The 15,419-nt window shown below is 44.4% G+C and overlaps 1 protein-coding gene across 1 annotated transcript in view; it reads right to left on the bottom strand.

The window, feature by feature from the left end:
* SHOC1 (shortage in chiasmata 1) overlaps nt 1-15,419 on the bottom strand; it is a 447,382-nt gene that overhangs the window by 240,145 nt on the left and 191,818 nt on the right. The window contains exons 17-19 of the mRNA XM_073612299.1: nt 5,700-5,878; nt 4,200-4,272; nt 3,819-3,888 (exon numbers count right to left, since the gene is read on the bottom strand). Of these exons, the coding sequence (XP_073468400.1) occupies nt 3,819-3,888; nt 4,200-4,272; nt 5,700-5,878 (322 nt within the window). The remainder of the gene's footprint in view (nt 1-3,818; nt 3,889-4,199; nt 4,273-5,699; nt 5,879-15,419) is intronic.

The raw sequence follows: 15,419 nt of genomic DNA, 5'->3' as shown, positions 1-15,419 counted from the left end.
TTATTTAGTCATTTGATTTCTTCCCTGATTTGCCCATAATTGCCAATTTTTGTATCTTTGTGTGGTGTTTATAGCCTAATAAATATATTGTTTTTTGACAGATTGAGTTTGGGTTTTGCCTTCCTTTGGGGAATCTCTTTTTCCGTGTTATTTTTGTATGCCTTATAAGGCGACCCAAACTGCACCCATCATTATTATTATTATTTTTTGGATGAATATCTGTTCATACCTAATTAATTGATATAACCTGGTGGTTGATCCGGGCTAAAATCACTTTTTCCTCAAAGCTGTGGCCTGTATGTGGTCTGAAGGGTTGAGTGTATCAAGAGCCCTAGGGCCACAGGCAGGACTAAGCTGTGTATGTGATGCCTAAATATTACTGGAGACTGGAAACCTGTGTACAGTGCTTGGGGTGACATCACTACTGTTTTGCAGTAAACTGTGAGGTAGGAGCCTGTGTGCAAGCAGCTCAGAGACTGCAAGGAGTCCAGAGAGACTTAATGCTGCCTGGGGACACTGAGCTGTCACTGCAGCAAGTAGACAGTATGCAAGAGATACTGCCTGCTGCTTTTGAGAACCCAGGTGGCAGCTGTCACAGGTGAGAGATCTCATGGCAGCTGTCACAGGTGAGAGACCGCAAGGCAGCTGTCAATGGTGTTGCTGCTGGTGACAGATCACATGGCAGCTGTTACTGGTTTTGCTGTAGGGTGACCATGTGTCCTGGATTGCCCAGGACAGTCCACATTTTGCAAGTCTGTCCTGGGTCCTGGGCACCTTCATTCCAGGACAATACTGTGTCCCGGAATAAAACTGACAGAGCCAGCAAACTTAGTAGTCTCGCTGGCTCTGCCTCCACCTCTGACTCCTAGCCACTGGTTGCTAGAGCCACCTGGCATCTAGTAACCAGTGATGTCACTCACCAGGGATGAAACTGGCCGGCGCCAAATTGAGAGGGGCACCACCGGCCCCAGGTGTCAAATTCACTAGAGTGCCGCTGTCGCCGCCGATGTTTGCATTGCTGACAACAGATGGGATTTCACAGGGAGCAGTGTTCACACACCGGCTGTCCGGTGAGCCTGCCTGTACTGCCTCTGACTGCAGGGGAGCTGCCGAGTCTCACACACACACACTGGCTGTTCAGTAAGTCCACTCACAATGCCGCTGATCGCTGGGGAGCCGCCGGGATCCAGGACCCCAGCCTGAGGCATTCAGCCCTTAAGAGATCTGGCTGGGACCCAGGATAGTCAGCCTTGAAGGCATCCAGTACCCAGGGGAGTTAACCTTGAAGGGATCTGGACTGGACACCAAGAGATCCACTACCCAGGGAGATCAGCTTTTTGGGAATCCGATATCTGGTGGCAGGTTGCAGGTGGCAAGTGACACTGTATCTGGTGGCAGGCTGCGGTCGGCAAGTGGCACACTGTATTTGGTGGCAGGCTGCTGGTGGCAAGAGGCAAACTGCATCTGGTGGCAGGCTGCGGGTGGCAAGTGGCAAACTGTATCTGGTGGCAGGCAGGCTGCAGGGGCGAGTGGCACACTGAATCTGGTGGCAGGCTATGGGTGGCAAGTGGCACACTGCATCTGATGGCAGGCGATGGTGGCAAGTAACACCCTGCATCTGGTGGCAGACAACAGTGGCAAGTGAACCGCTGTATCTGGCGGCAGGCGACTGTGGAAAGTGATAGGCTACATCTGGTGGCAGGCTTTGGGTGGCAAGTGATATACTGCATCTGGTGGCAGGCAACTGTGGCATGTGACACGCTGAATCTGGTGGCAAGTGACAAGCTCAGGGTTCCCACTGATTCCGCAATATGGTGAGTGGAACTATTTCATTTTATATTACAATATAGAAAAAATGAAATTTGAGCATCCTGACACCATATCAAGCATGGTGTCGGGATGATTTAAGTGCTAACACCAGCCATTTTCCTGACAAATCACCCCCACTGCCAGATTCACTGTTAACCCCGAAACTATTTGCCCCCCTCATCTTTTTTTGGAAAGGGGGGGGGGTGTTGTCCCTGAATGGCAGTTTGGAGTTTGGACACCCAAATGTTGCTGCTGGTGAGAGACCGCATAGCAGTTGGTATTGGAGGTGTTGCTGCTGCTGAGAGGCTGCTCAACTGGTGTTACTGGTGAGAATACATTTAATTTGTTTTAGTAAAAAATATTTGCATTTTCATTTGATTTATTTCCATAAAAAGGCCCACCAAAATCCTCAGCACCAGGCCCGTGATACTCTTAATCCGGCCCTGGCTCAGGCGCCAAAACTGCTTAACCACTTCTGGCCCGGCCCATAGCAGATGACGGCTGGGCGGTGGTTCAGTTATCCTGACTGGGCATCATATGACGTCCAGCAGGATAACATGGGGGTGCGCATCGTGGCGATCGGTGGAGCGGTGTGTCAGTCTGACACACCGCTACACTGATCTTGGTAAAGAGCCTCCGGCGGAGGCTCTTTACCACGTGATCAGCCGTGTCCAATCACGGCTGATCACGATGTCAATAGGAAGAGCCGTTGATCGGCTTTTGCTCACTCGCGACTGACAGACGCGAGTAGAGGAGAGCCGATCGGCGGTTCTCCTGACAGGGGGGGTCTGCGCTGATTGTTTATCAGCACAGCCCCTCCTCAGATCACCACACTGGACCACCAGGGATCGCCACAAGGACCACTAGGGAAGGGGGCAACATGTGGATGGCCAGGTATGTACCCCTTGGCCATCCACATGTGCCCAATGTGCCCAGTCAGTGCCCAATCTGTGCCGATCAGTGCCCACAAATGGGCACTGATTGGCACTATTATATAGCACTGATTCCCAGCAATGCCACCCTTAGGGGAATCAGTGCCATCAATCAGTGTCATCAGTGCCACCCATCAGTGTCCATCGGTGCCACCTGTCAGTGCCCATCCGTGCCCATCAGTGCCCACCTATCAGTGCCCATCCGTGCCACCTATCACTGCCACCCATAAGTACTCATCAGTGCCACCCATAAGTACCCATCAATGCCACCTACGAATGCCCATCAGTGCCCCCTATGATTGCCCATCGGTGCCACCTATGTATCAGTGCCCATCATCAGTGCCCGTAAGTGCCACCTCATCAGTGCCACCTCATCGGTGCCCATCAGTGCCACTGTATGAGTGTCGTCAGTGCAGCCACATTGAAGAAGAAAACGTACTTATTTCCAAAAAATTTTAACAGAAACAAAGAAAAACTTGTTTTTTTTCAAAATTTTCAGTCTTTTTTTATTTGTTGCGCAAAAAATAAAAACCGCAGAGGTGATCAAATACCACCAAAAGAAAGCTCTATTTGTGGGAACAAAATGATAAAAAAAATTGTTTGAGTACAGTGTAGCATGACCGTGCAATTGTCATTCAAATTGCCACAGCGCTGAAAGCTGAAAACTGGCCTGGGTGGGAAAGTGTCTAAGTGCCTGGTATTGAAGTGGTTAAAGTAAAAATGTTACTTTACTGTGAAGGTACGATAGAGGCTTCGGAAATACAAAGTATTTTTTTACTGAATATTTCACAACATGCAATGTGTAAAACAAAATGGAAGGAAGCCTAATACTAAGAACTAAAAGCCAGAACTTTTTGATTTGAAATATTACAGCAGGCCTCATAAAAAACAAATTATGAATGCATTAAAATGTTTAACCTTTAAAGTTATGCCTACAAAAATGTCAAATCAGTAATTACTTGTAGTCCATAATTAGCCAAGGTCAGAAATCACCCTACCCTGAATAAAATTGCATTTCAGTGTGTGTTAAGTGATAATGTTATGACATATCTCAAATAATAATAAGCATATACTGACCTGTCTAGTACAATTTTTGGATCCAAAAATGCATTTCCAGTTACAGGACACAAGGTTATTGCTTTTAGACCTGTCAAAATGCAGTCAACATTGAAAAAGAGAATTACATAGGACATTTGCAAAATTTTCCTGTTTCAATGTGGAATTCTAAAATTAGTACAAACTGATGGTAGAGCTAATCAATGACAAAGTTTACATAATTTCAATAATTCTAAGAAACTCAATTTGGGAGAATTACTAGTAACATGGAGATTGCATATGTAAAAAAATGTGCAGTTTTAATACATTTCATAGACATTTTACACAATTGATAAAAAAATAAAAGAAGAATAGGATCAGTGAGGGATAAAAAAGCTGCATGCTTAATTTTGAAAGCCTTACCTTTGGCTGTCCCAATGGAATTATTCAGGGTTTCTTTTATGGCCTCTGAATCCATTCTACTTAGAATGAGTATCTGATGAAGAACAGAAACAACTAAGATAGTCACTTAAAGCAAACCTGTCATGGACAAAAAAATATGTAAAATGTGCCTGCTAAGTGCTAACCTCTCCTTCTGAAAATGCTACCGTAGTTGTCTGACTGCAAATCTGATGTTTTGGCTTCAGTGCTTTCTATTTCACTAAGCCAGAAAAAAATATCTAAAGATTGAGATATAATGGGAATTGCGCCTTTGATCTATTTATCAATGCATTTCTGGTCAGATCTGTGGCTCAGCAGTACCAAAAAAAGACAGCCAGGCAACTAGCATTTCTAGATGGAGGGTAGCCCACATATTTTTTTTTTCTCATAACAGATGTACATGCATGTGTATACACATAAGGTGAAATATAACATGTATAATACAAGTTAGAGGGTATGCTGTTTCCTACACTTTCTTATACAGCTGCTTCCCTTAAAGAGGAACTGAACACTTAAAGCTTTACCTAAAAAAATAAATAAATTGGGCAAAAGGCAAAGAACTAGTCACCAGCCTATTGTCTCTCTGCAGTTGACACTGCTACTACAATGATCTCCACTAGCTTCCAGGTCCCGTGCCAAGCAGCTGCACTGCTGCATTCTGATCACAGGAGGTACGGGCTCTAATGCCTAGCATTTTTTTAAATAAATGCAAATCATTTTCTGATTGGAGGTAAAATCACCGCTCCACCTTTCCACCTGATCCATCCAAAGAAGGCTTTGCATTCACTGAAAAAATGCAAAGTGTTCTCTGACCAGAGCCTGTGCCATACAGCTGACCACCTGTGTTCACAATAAACTAGGGCAACCACTCGGCCCAGGACATAGAAACTAGTGGAGATCAGTATAGTAGGGTTCTATAGGGATCCCACAGGTATGATATATGCAGTTACATTAGTTACATTAGTTACATTACATAACTATGTAAAAAATGCCATAATTGGAATTATTCTTTAATTATGCAATTGGAAGTATTTTATTATCTGTGAACTATAGGACACCTCCGGGAGTTACAATGAACCAGGCCAGCCACTGGGAAAGGGATGCAGAAGCTAGTGGAGATCACTGTAGAGGTGGTGTCTACTACAGTAATTTCCAGCTTCTAGAGGGATCCCACAGGTATAGTGTTTGCATAGTTACATTGGTCCAAGCTGGACAGATTTAACTATGTAAAAATATCATAGGTAGAATTCATCATTAATAATGCCGTTGAAAGTGTTGATTCTTCCAGAAATCCCAGAAACTTGTAACTTTCTGTAGTGAGCTGATAACACAGTGCCTCTTCCGAACTGATATCCCATAGAGTTTTATCAGTCCTGCTCAGGTTACCTCTGTCCACTACATGACACCTCTAGGAGAGAGGTAATAAGCCAGTAAGAAAATATCATGCCTCTTTTTCAATTAAAGATTTTACAGATAACCTACTTTAAGTTGCTTCAGTTCTGCACATGTCTCCTCCATCCACCCTAAGAGGGCTGTGATTTTAGGGTTTGCTTCCTTAGTTTTATTCTGTACAAACTGAATGATCCTCAGCTTTCTCCAAACATCATTTAAACACGATTCCAGTACACTTTCGTACATTTTTTTCACATTAGACAAGTATTCTATGAAGAAGCAGATTTGTAAAATGAATTGTTAACTTTGTAACGGTATAAGCTAAGGGGGAAAGCAGAGGTTTGGGAGCTCATGGTGGATGTTATAAGGAGGCAAAATAACACAGTAAGAAATTATTTAATTAAAAATAGATTACAGGGTCATTAAGTAATGGATGCGTATAGATTATTTTTAAAAATTGCTATATTGTTTATTGTCACTTTAACCCTAGGTTTACACTTATGCATTTAGTGCGTTTTGCAGAAACACACTACAGTCCATTTAACATGGTTTCCTCTGGTACACGTTTACATCTATGCGGTTTTCAGCTGGTGCACTTTTGGAAAGGGTCAGGGACTTTTTTTTCTCGCAGTAGAATGCATTTTTCATCTAAAAGACTTCAATTAACCCACAAGTGTTGAGCTTTTGATGCGTTTTTACTTGCATTTTGCAAGTTTTTTTTCTCTATAACACTCTGTAAGAAGGCGGCCGCTGTATCCTTGACAACTGATGAGTTATCAGCTGGCAGCCCGCGTGGCCCCCCCCCAAATCCATACCAGAACCTTATCCGAGCATGCGTACCAGGCCACATGCCCTCAACAGGGGGGGGGTGCTTTGGGGCAGGGGGGGCAATGTTGATGGGGACAAGGGCCTCTTCCCCACAACCCTGGCCGGTGGCTGCGGGGGTCTATGGGCGGGGGGCTTATTCAGAATCTGGAAGCCCCCAGATCACCCCCCCATGTGCAAAAAGTAAGTAAAGACACAACATGAGTTTTTTACAAGTTCTTTGTTAAAAATAAAAAAACATTGTCCCCCGTTGTCCATCCTTAATCACGACGTCAGCTGCACCCAAAAAAAGAAGCTCTGCTCCTGCCGTCTGACAGTTCTTAAATAGCTATGGGGCAGGGCCACCTGGCGACGTCACCTGGTGGCACAACCCCCTGTGACGTCATTGACCGATGCATGCTGGGCTGCTGACGTCACAGGGGTGGTGTCACCAGGTGACATCGCTGGTTGGCCCTGCCCCTTAGCCATTTAACCACTTCAGGTCCCACCTAGTCAAATAACGTCCGCAGGAGGGATCTCCCATCCTGGGTGGGTGTCTTATGACGTCCTGGGCTTCCCGGCCGTCTGGGGGGCGCGTCACTCGGGAGCCCATGCGTGTGCCCGGCAGCCGCAATGTCTGCTAGGCACCCGCGATTGCCTGGTAACAAAGCCGGGACGAGAATCTGTGTGTGTAAACACACAGATCCAAGTCCTGTCAGGGGAGAGGAGACCGATCATTTGTTCCGTGTACAGAGGAACACTGATCGGTCTCCTCCTCTTGTGAGTCCCCCCCACACAGTTAGAATCACTCCCTAGGTAACACATTAACCCCTTGATCGCCCCCTAGTGTTAACCCCTTCCCTGCCAGTGACATTTATACAGTAATCAATGCATTTTTATAGCACTGATCGCTGTATAATTTTCAGTGGTCCCAAAATGGTGTCAAAATTATCCGATATGTCTGCCGTAACGTCACAGTCACGATAAAAACCGCAGATCGCCGCCATTACTAGTAAAAAAAAAATAAAAAATTAACAATGGCATAAAACTATCCCAAATATTGTAGACACTATAACTTTTGCGCAAACCAATCAATATACGCCTATTGCTATTTTTTTTACCAAAAAATATGTAGAAGAATACATATTGGCCTAAACTGAGGAAAAAATTTGTTTTTTTTTTTAAAAAGGGACATTTATTATAGCAAAAAGTAAAAAATATTGTGTTTTTTTTCAAACTTGTCGCTCTTCTTTTGCTTATAGCATAAAAAATAAAAACCCCAGAGATGATCAAATACCACCAAAAGAAAGCTCTATTTGTGGGGAAAAAAATGATAAAAATTTAATTTGGGTACAGTGTTGCATGACCGCGCAATTTTCATTCAAATTGCGACAGCGCTAAAAACTGAAAATTGGCCTGGGCAGCAAGGGGGTGAAAATGCCCTGTATTGAAGTGGTTAAAGTGGGAGTAAACTCCCATCTCTGACTTTTGCCTATAGGTAAGCCTATAAATAAGGCTTACCTATAGGTACTGTACATATCGTGTACAGTTTAGATGTTTACTGTACATGCAGCCGGTGACTTCACTGGTGCATTCGCTCTGAAGGAATGGCCAATCGAGCCTCCCTTTCAGAGTCCTGTGCAGTAAACAGTGGCTCCCATATGCATGTGTCGGAGTGATGTCATCGTGGCTCTGGTCAGTCACACAGCTGGAGTTTGCGGATCCGGAAAGAAGACCGGGTGAAGATGGAAGCACATGCAGCGGTGACAGCTCGGCGCTGGAGGGCTTCGTTTTTAGGTAAATTTAACATAATGTGCTAGGTTAGAAAAAAAAAACGCCCATCAGTTTACTACCGCCTTAAGAACTGTCAGACAATGCAGCTAGCAGGAGCCTTTGGCGTGAGCGTAGCTTTTTTTGGGTCCGGCGGGCGGCGTGATTGACGATGGATCTAAACTGGTGGTGAGTCTTTACTCACTTTTTTGGTGAATGGGTAAGGGTACTTATGTAACCCATACTCATTCACGTGGGGGCGCGGGATCTGGGGACCCCCTTGTTATAGGGTGCTTCCAGATTCCGATAAGCCCCTCGTCCGCAGACCCCCACAACCACCAGCCAGGGTTGTGGGGAAGAGGCCCTTGTCTCCATCAACAAGGAGACAAGGTGCTTTGGGGGGCAAGCCCCCATGTTGAGGGTATGTGGCCTGGCATGGTTCAAGAGGGGGGTGGGCGCTCATTCATCCACTCCCCATTTTTAAATTTTTTTTGGCGTAAGGTTCACCTTAAAATCCATACCATTTGGGTCTGTTATGATTGGGGGGGAACCCCATCCCAAATTTTTTGCTGATTTTTTTTATTGCCGGCAATTCTTGTTTTTACATTCAGTTGTCAGCGGGGAAGCCCACTGACAGCAGAGGACTTATTGGTTGTTAAGGACGCGATGACCGGCTTCCCGGCCCGTTCCTTAACAACCAGCTATACACAGTTTGTTAAAGAGTGGGAAAAAATGCAAAACACATGAAAAACACATGTTCAAAAATGCAAAATGTGCCTGAAAATCGCATCAACCACAACCGCATGGATCAATCAGCCTTCCTCAGCCTTTCTACCCCAGAGAAGCCCTTGGAATAATTTTCAGGTCCTAGGGAACTCCTGCCAAAACCAATTCCTTGCTATTCAACGGGGAAATGCCCCTTACAATTGTGGCCAGTGATCAAAATGCCCCCTATATCAGAGTGGTCAGAATGCCCCCCTCCCTCTCCCTACAGACAGCTAAAACAGTTACAGGTGTCATACAGTGGAAATGGACTATGCAGGCACCACCAGATGGGAAGTCAGTCAGCTACAGCTCAAGGAACCCCTTTCTGCCTTTGGAAGAACTCCAGCGTTCTACTAAATCCTGGATGATAATGCTTGCTGATAAAGTGCTGAAAATGCCAGTTATTCATAGAACTCAACCAGTCGTACGAGCAGTGACTTTTATATAAAGCAGAATATATAATAGTATAAATTTGTTTGAAATTTTTAAGAACATTTGTTCAAGATTCTAATTGTTATGGGGGTCAAATTGACATTTGTTTTCAACCATAAAGATGAGAAAATTAAAAGGAGCACGATGGACATTTTTTGTCATACAAATGAATTTCTAACATTGTATGTGGATTTTGTTCAGGAAATGATAATTTGTTACAAAACTGAATGGAACAAAATTTTGAATTACTTTATGAATGACATTTGTCAAGTCATCAAATTTACTGCTGTGCTCTCTTTAGCTGTCCCATAGTGCTCATGAAGCCTTAGTCATTAAAGGGGTTGTAAAGTCTCACTGTTTTTCATCTAAATGCATTCTATGCATTAGGGTGAAAAACCTTTTTTTTTGCTGCAGCGACCCCCCTGAGGCCCATTTTTAGTTTCCTGAGCCCCCCTTTTACTTACCTGAGCCTGATCCATTCCAGCGCCGAACATGATCCCAGCGTCTTCAGCTACTGTCTCTGTCCTCACTAGATAGATAGCAGCAGGAGTGACACGGGGGCAGGGCCGAGTCCCGCTGTCTGTGTCAATGGATGCAGAAGTGGGACTCGGGAGCGAGCCCGCATGGGTGCCCCCAGGGAAAGCGGCTCTCCAAGGGAGCACTCGATGGAGGGGAGGAGCCAGGAGCGCTGGTGGAGGACTCCAGAAGAGGAGGATTGGGGCTGCTCTGTGCAAAACCCATTTCACAGAGAAAGTAAGTATAACATGTTTGTTATTTAAAAAAAAACAAAAAATAAAAAAACGGAACCATTACAATCACTTTAATTAAAATGTTATTTGTAAAACAAAGATTGTATACATATAATTAAATCATGAAATACAACAGTTAAACACTTATAACATTTAGAAAGAAAACTAAAATAAAACTGACCGAAACCTGTTAAAATTTCCCTTTAACCTCTTCACGACCTTGCTATAGCCGAATGACAGCTACAGAGCAGTTGCACATTTCCGGGAGAGCGTCTATTGACGTCCTCCCGTGATCACGCTTTCCCCTGCGGTATGCATCGGCAGGGATCTGTGATCGCTGTGTCCTTAGGACACAGCTGATCACAGATCAGGGTAAAGAGCCAATCACAGTGGCTCTTTAACATGTGACCAGCTGTGTCCAATCACATTACATTTAATGTATTTATTAATACATTTAATATCAGAAATGTTAATATGCTGTTGGCTATGAGATCACACATCATTGGTAACAGTGGTGTAACTAAAAGCCACTGGTCTTGGGCCAAAATCTTATAAGGGGCTCACCACATATCTCACAAAATAGAAGAAAATTGCTCCATAAATGTTGGCATGTTGATATGTTTTAAAAAGAAAGGGTAAATCATTCTAGTGTATACAACGACAGCAATAAGAATGTTATATGTAAGAAGAAAAGCACCAAACATGTTTTAAGCCTGGATTTTTTTTAATTGAAAACCCCTTTGGTGAAACGCAACACATTTTGTGGTTTCGAAGGTTTCCCGAATCAATAAATACTGAAGAAGAAAAATTTCCTGGACCTATTTATAGGAGAAATTCTGTATAGTAATGTGAAGAAATTAAAGGAAAAGTTCATTCACTTATAGGTCGGTTTCACACTGCTGTGCGGGTGTACCTGCGGTTTTTCTCCCGTTAACCACCCGTGGTTTTCAATAGACTTTCTATTAGGTTGCACTTTTTTTGTTGGGTTTTTTGAAAGCGTAACAAAGATGCAGCATGAATTACTTGGTGTGCTTTTATAAAACATACCAAAACCATGTGATATTACAGAAAGTCTATGGGAAACTGTGGGTTAACCACATGAAAACCGTGGGTACACCCCGCTGCAGCCAAACTGCAGGGCTGCAGTGTTAATTTGGCCATTAAAACATATTTAGAATTAAATTTAGAATATATTATATATAGAATTATATTTGGAATAATAATTTATAAAAATATTCAACACTACCCCATTTAGGTTGTTTCCTGTTTTTATTGTTTCTCAGGAGTACAACTTTAAATAGGCTTATCTGAATAGATTTAGATGCTACCACTGAGACACTACCACATTAAAGCTATCACAAAGTATTCCTACATGCCCTACTATCCTGCTGGCAACAGTGACTTTCATGTAATACATGGTTTGATAGACTATAGAATGTGGTTTTGATTGTAACCAGTGGTGGCTGGTGCTCAATACTTTGGGGAGGGAGCGGAAAACCAATGGCACAACACCCCCCACGCGTGAGATGGGCGAGAAGACAACGATCCTCGCACCCCTGAAAGCCCCCCCCACAGGCGTGGAGGCGCCGATAACCCCCCCCATGGGAGACGGATGGACAGAGGCCTCCTTAGAAGGCAGATGACAGGGTTCTCGCTCCAGGGCCGTTGCTTCTCCTCCCAGCCGAACAGGAAGTATGTCCTGAGACTCCCTGGCCAATCAGGTCTCAGAACCCGCTTCCTGATTGGCCGGGAGGAGAGGCAGGAAGACAATAGCGAATATTAATTCGCTATTGTCACACAAGTGAATAGGCTCAGGGGGCAGTGCTCTGCGCCCCCAAGCCCACCCTTTTTTGAAGCTTATCAGAGCCTCAGGCTCTAATCAAAGGTTTCAAAAAGTATGTCCTGAGACTCCCTGGCCAATCGGGTCTCAGAACCCGCTTCCTGATTGGCCAGGAGTAGAGGCAGGAAGACAATAGTGAATATTAATTCGCTATTGTCACACAAGTGGATGGGCTCAGGGGGCAGTGCTCTGAGCCCCCAAGCTCACCCTTTTTTTGAAGCTTATTAGAGCCTCAGGCTCTAATCAAATGCTTCAAAAAGAAAAAAAAACCCAATTGAAATCCATGCATCCGGCGCCCTGCATGTAGATTAGGGGCTGGATGCATGGATTAGGGTGGCGGCGTCCCCTGCGCCCCTGTATGGTCGGGCCGCCACTTGTTATAACCATAACAGAGGTCATGATTTTTCCTGTACAGCCCATGATGATTGCATGATGCCTTAATTTATGTTACCTTACAGCAAATTTAAAGAAACAGACACATATGTAAAACTCTTAAGCCTCGTACACAAAATCGTATTTTCTGCCAACAAAACCGTGGAATTTTGTCCGAAGGGCATTGGCCCAAACTTGTCTTGCATACACACAGCACACAATTGTTGGCCAACAATCACTGGAGGGGGCAAACACTCACTCTACAATTAATAATCCTACTTACTGAAAGCCCAGTTGGACTTTCAGTTTAAAATAGCTAAATACACCCCAGATGCATCAAAAGAAAAGTTGTGCAAAGTCTTAAGCCTCGTATACACAATCAGATTGGCCAACAAAACCGTGGACTTTTGTCTGAAGGGCGTTGGCCCAAACTTGTCTTGCATACAAATGGCAAGGAATTGTCAGTCAACAAACACGAACGTACTGACGTACTACGTGTTTTTTCAGCTCTTTAGCGCCACCCTTTGAGCTCATTCTGCTAATTTTGTGTTATTAGAAGTTTGGTGAGTGTTGATTTGTGCTTTTCTTGTCACGCTTTTCAGTTTGCACTTTTCATTTCGTGCTTTTTTTTTTTTTTTTTTTTTTTTTTTTTCAAAAAGATTTTATTAAATTTTACAGATGTACAAAGTATACGTGATATACATCTCATGTAGTAAGTGTACAACAGTTGTGAGCATATCTATAAATGCCGTAGTAATCTTCACGTTGGAGCTGAGCAATAACTCCCTTCCCTTCAATGCACATGTAGTTCAAAAGTAATTAGGATTCCTCGAGTTGTAGCGAGAAATAAAAGATATTAAGATGGTTCAACAGAGTGAAATCATGAGAACCGCAACAGTCACTTCGAGAGTGTCATGAGCATTTCCCGATTCCATTCACCCCCAGTGGGACCATTACTGTGAATGGGTCGGGGACTGAAGACGGTAAGTAGAGTGGTGTCAACCGCTAAAATGATATGTGTATGGAAATGCAGGACCACTAAGTGACCTGGTTCGTATCTGACAAATATCAGGGAAGGCAGGGAAACATTGTTGGAATATGACAGTGAGAAGGTGTGAGTATGTCTCAGAATGAAGTTGGAGATGGGTAAGAGAAAGGGACAGGAGATAGGGTAGGCGGTACAGCGGAGGACAGGTTTCAAGGTGTCAGGGTTTCAGGGTGTCAGGGCATATGTGCCTAAAGTGGTGTCTGTGAGGAGGTGTTAGGGGGGATGGTGGAGGGGGGGGGTTGACGGAAGTGGAGCCAGCATGCCCAGGTGGTGTTAAAATTGTCAGTGTTATCATTGGCTTGGCTAATAATTTTTTCCATCTCGGCAATTTTATCTACCCTCCGGAGCCAATCTGAGATTGTGGGGGGTGTCGTATTCCTCCAAAAAGCAGGGATGCAGAGGTTGGCTGCATTGACTAAATGTATGGTGAGGGACTTTTTGTAGGATCTTGGTGAGACTGAGGTGTGGTGGAGTAGATATCTTTCAGGGGTGAAGGCGTGTGTGTACGAGGTTATTTGAGTGATCAGCCGATGGATTTCCTTCCAAAACGGCCGGATGAGATCGCATTCCCACCATATGTGGAGTAGGTTACCCTTGGAGGAGCCACACCTCCAACAGGTTGGGGGAACGGTTGGATAGAAATGATGAATCCTATCAGGCGTTCTATACCAACGAGAGAACAATTTATATCTGTTCTCTTGCGTGGATACATTCATGGATCCTTTGTGCATGATAGTGAGAATGGAATCCCATTCCTGTGCGGAAAGGTCTATTGCCAGATCAGCCTCCCATTGTTGAACTAGCTTGTCTTGTTTGAGGTTATATTTAGAGAACAGGAGGGAGTATGTGGTGGATATCAAGTGTTCTTGGGGATCTGTATCGGAGCAAATGAGTTCCAGGGGAGTGCGATCTCTTCCATACGGGTTGTCTCTTGTGTGGGGTTGGAGAAAATGTCGTAACTGAAGGTACTTGAAGAGAGGGAAGTGGTAATCAGAGAGAGTCTTGGCGAGATCTGTGTGTGAAAGTAGCAAGCCGTTTCGAAAACAATAATGGGCCCTTGTCGGAGTGTTGTTCGTAGCCAGAGTGGGGTGTTTGTATTGTAGACCCGGGGGGAATTCAGGGTTGTTGTCTATAGGTGTCATGGGGCTCGGAGCTGGGTTTATGTGGAGCGTCTTGCATACCCGTTTAAAGATTGTTAGGGTGGTACCTATGAAAGGGTGGGATGAATAGGTTTTCGGAGTATGTCTACTGTGAATCCAAGGGGAGTGGACAAGTGGGAAATTCGCAACGGAGTCTTCAAGAACTACCCAATCTTTTCGCATACGTTGTGTGTGCCAGTCAATGAGTCTAGTTAGAAGACACGCCCAATGGTACTTTTTAATGTCTGGGAGGCCAAGGCCACCCAGACGTTTGGGCAGGACTAATCTGTCCCATTTAAGTCTCGGTGGTTTGGATGCCCAAATGAATGACCTGCAGATACGTTTGTAAGACGAGAAGAATGTTGGTGGTAACCTGATTGGTATGGCGTGAAGAAGATACAGGATTCTGGGAAGTACGTTCATTTTTAAAATAGCGATTCTGCCCAGCCAAGAGAAGGTGCCAAAATGCCATTTTTGTAGGTCTTTTTGGATAGATAGAAGTAGGGGAGCAAAATTGTTGGAGTACAGATTCCGTAGGTCAGTCGTGATCTGAATTCCAAGGTATAGGATGGCTGAGCGTTCCCAACCGAATGGGAAATTAAGTTTACATAGGTCAACTGTATTGGTTGGCAGGGTAATATTAAGGGCTTTGGATTTGTCAAAGTTGATTTGCAAATTGGAGAGGGTGTGGAAGAGCTTGAAGTCGGCGAGAAGGTTGGGGATAGAAGTGATGGGGTCGGTCATAAATAGAAGTATGTCATCTGCGTATGCGGCAAGTTTGTACTGTTTGTGATGAATTTCTATCCCCGTGATATTGGGGTTGTCGTTCAGTTTGCGTAACATGGGTTCCAGGGTAAGTATAAAGATGATCGGTGACAGAGGGCACCCCTG

This window comes from Aquarana catesbeiana, linkage group LG01 (assembly GCF_042186555.1).
Source record: "Aquarana catesbeiana isolate 2022-GZ linkage group LG01, ASM4218655v1, whole genome shotgun sequence".
NCBI lineage: Eukaryota > Metazoa > Chordata > Amphibia > Anura > Ranidae > Aquarana > Aquarana catesbeiana.
The sequence above is the reverse complement of the archived record's forward strand: the minus strand, read 5'-3'. Positions and strand labels throughout refer to the sequence as shown.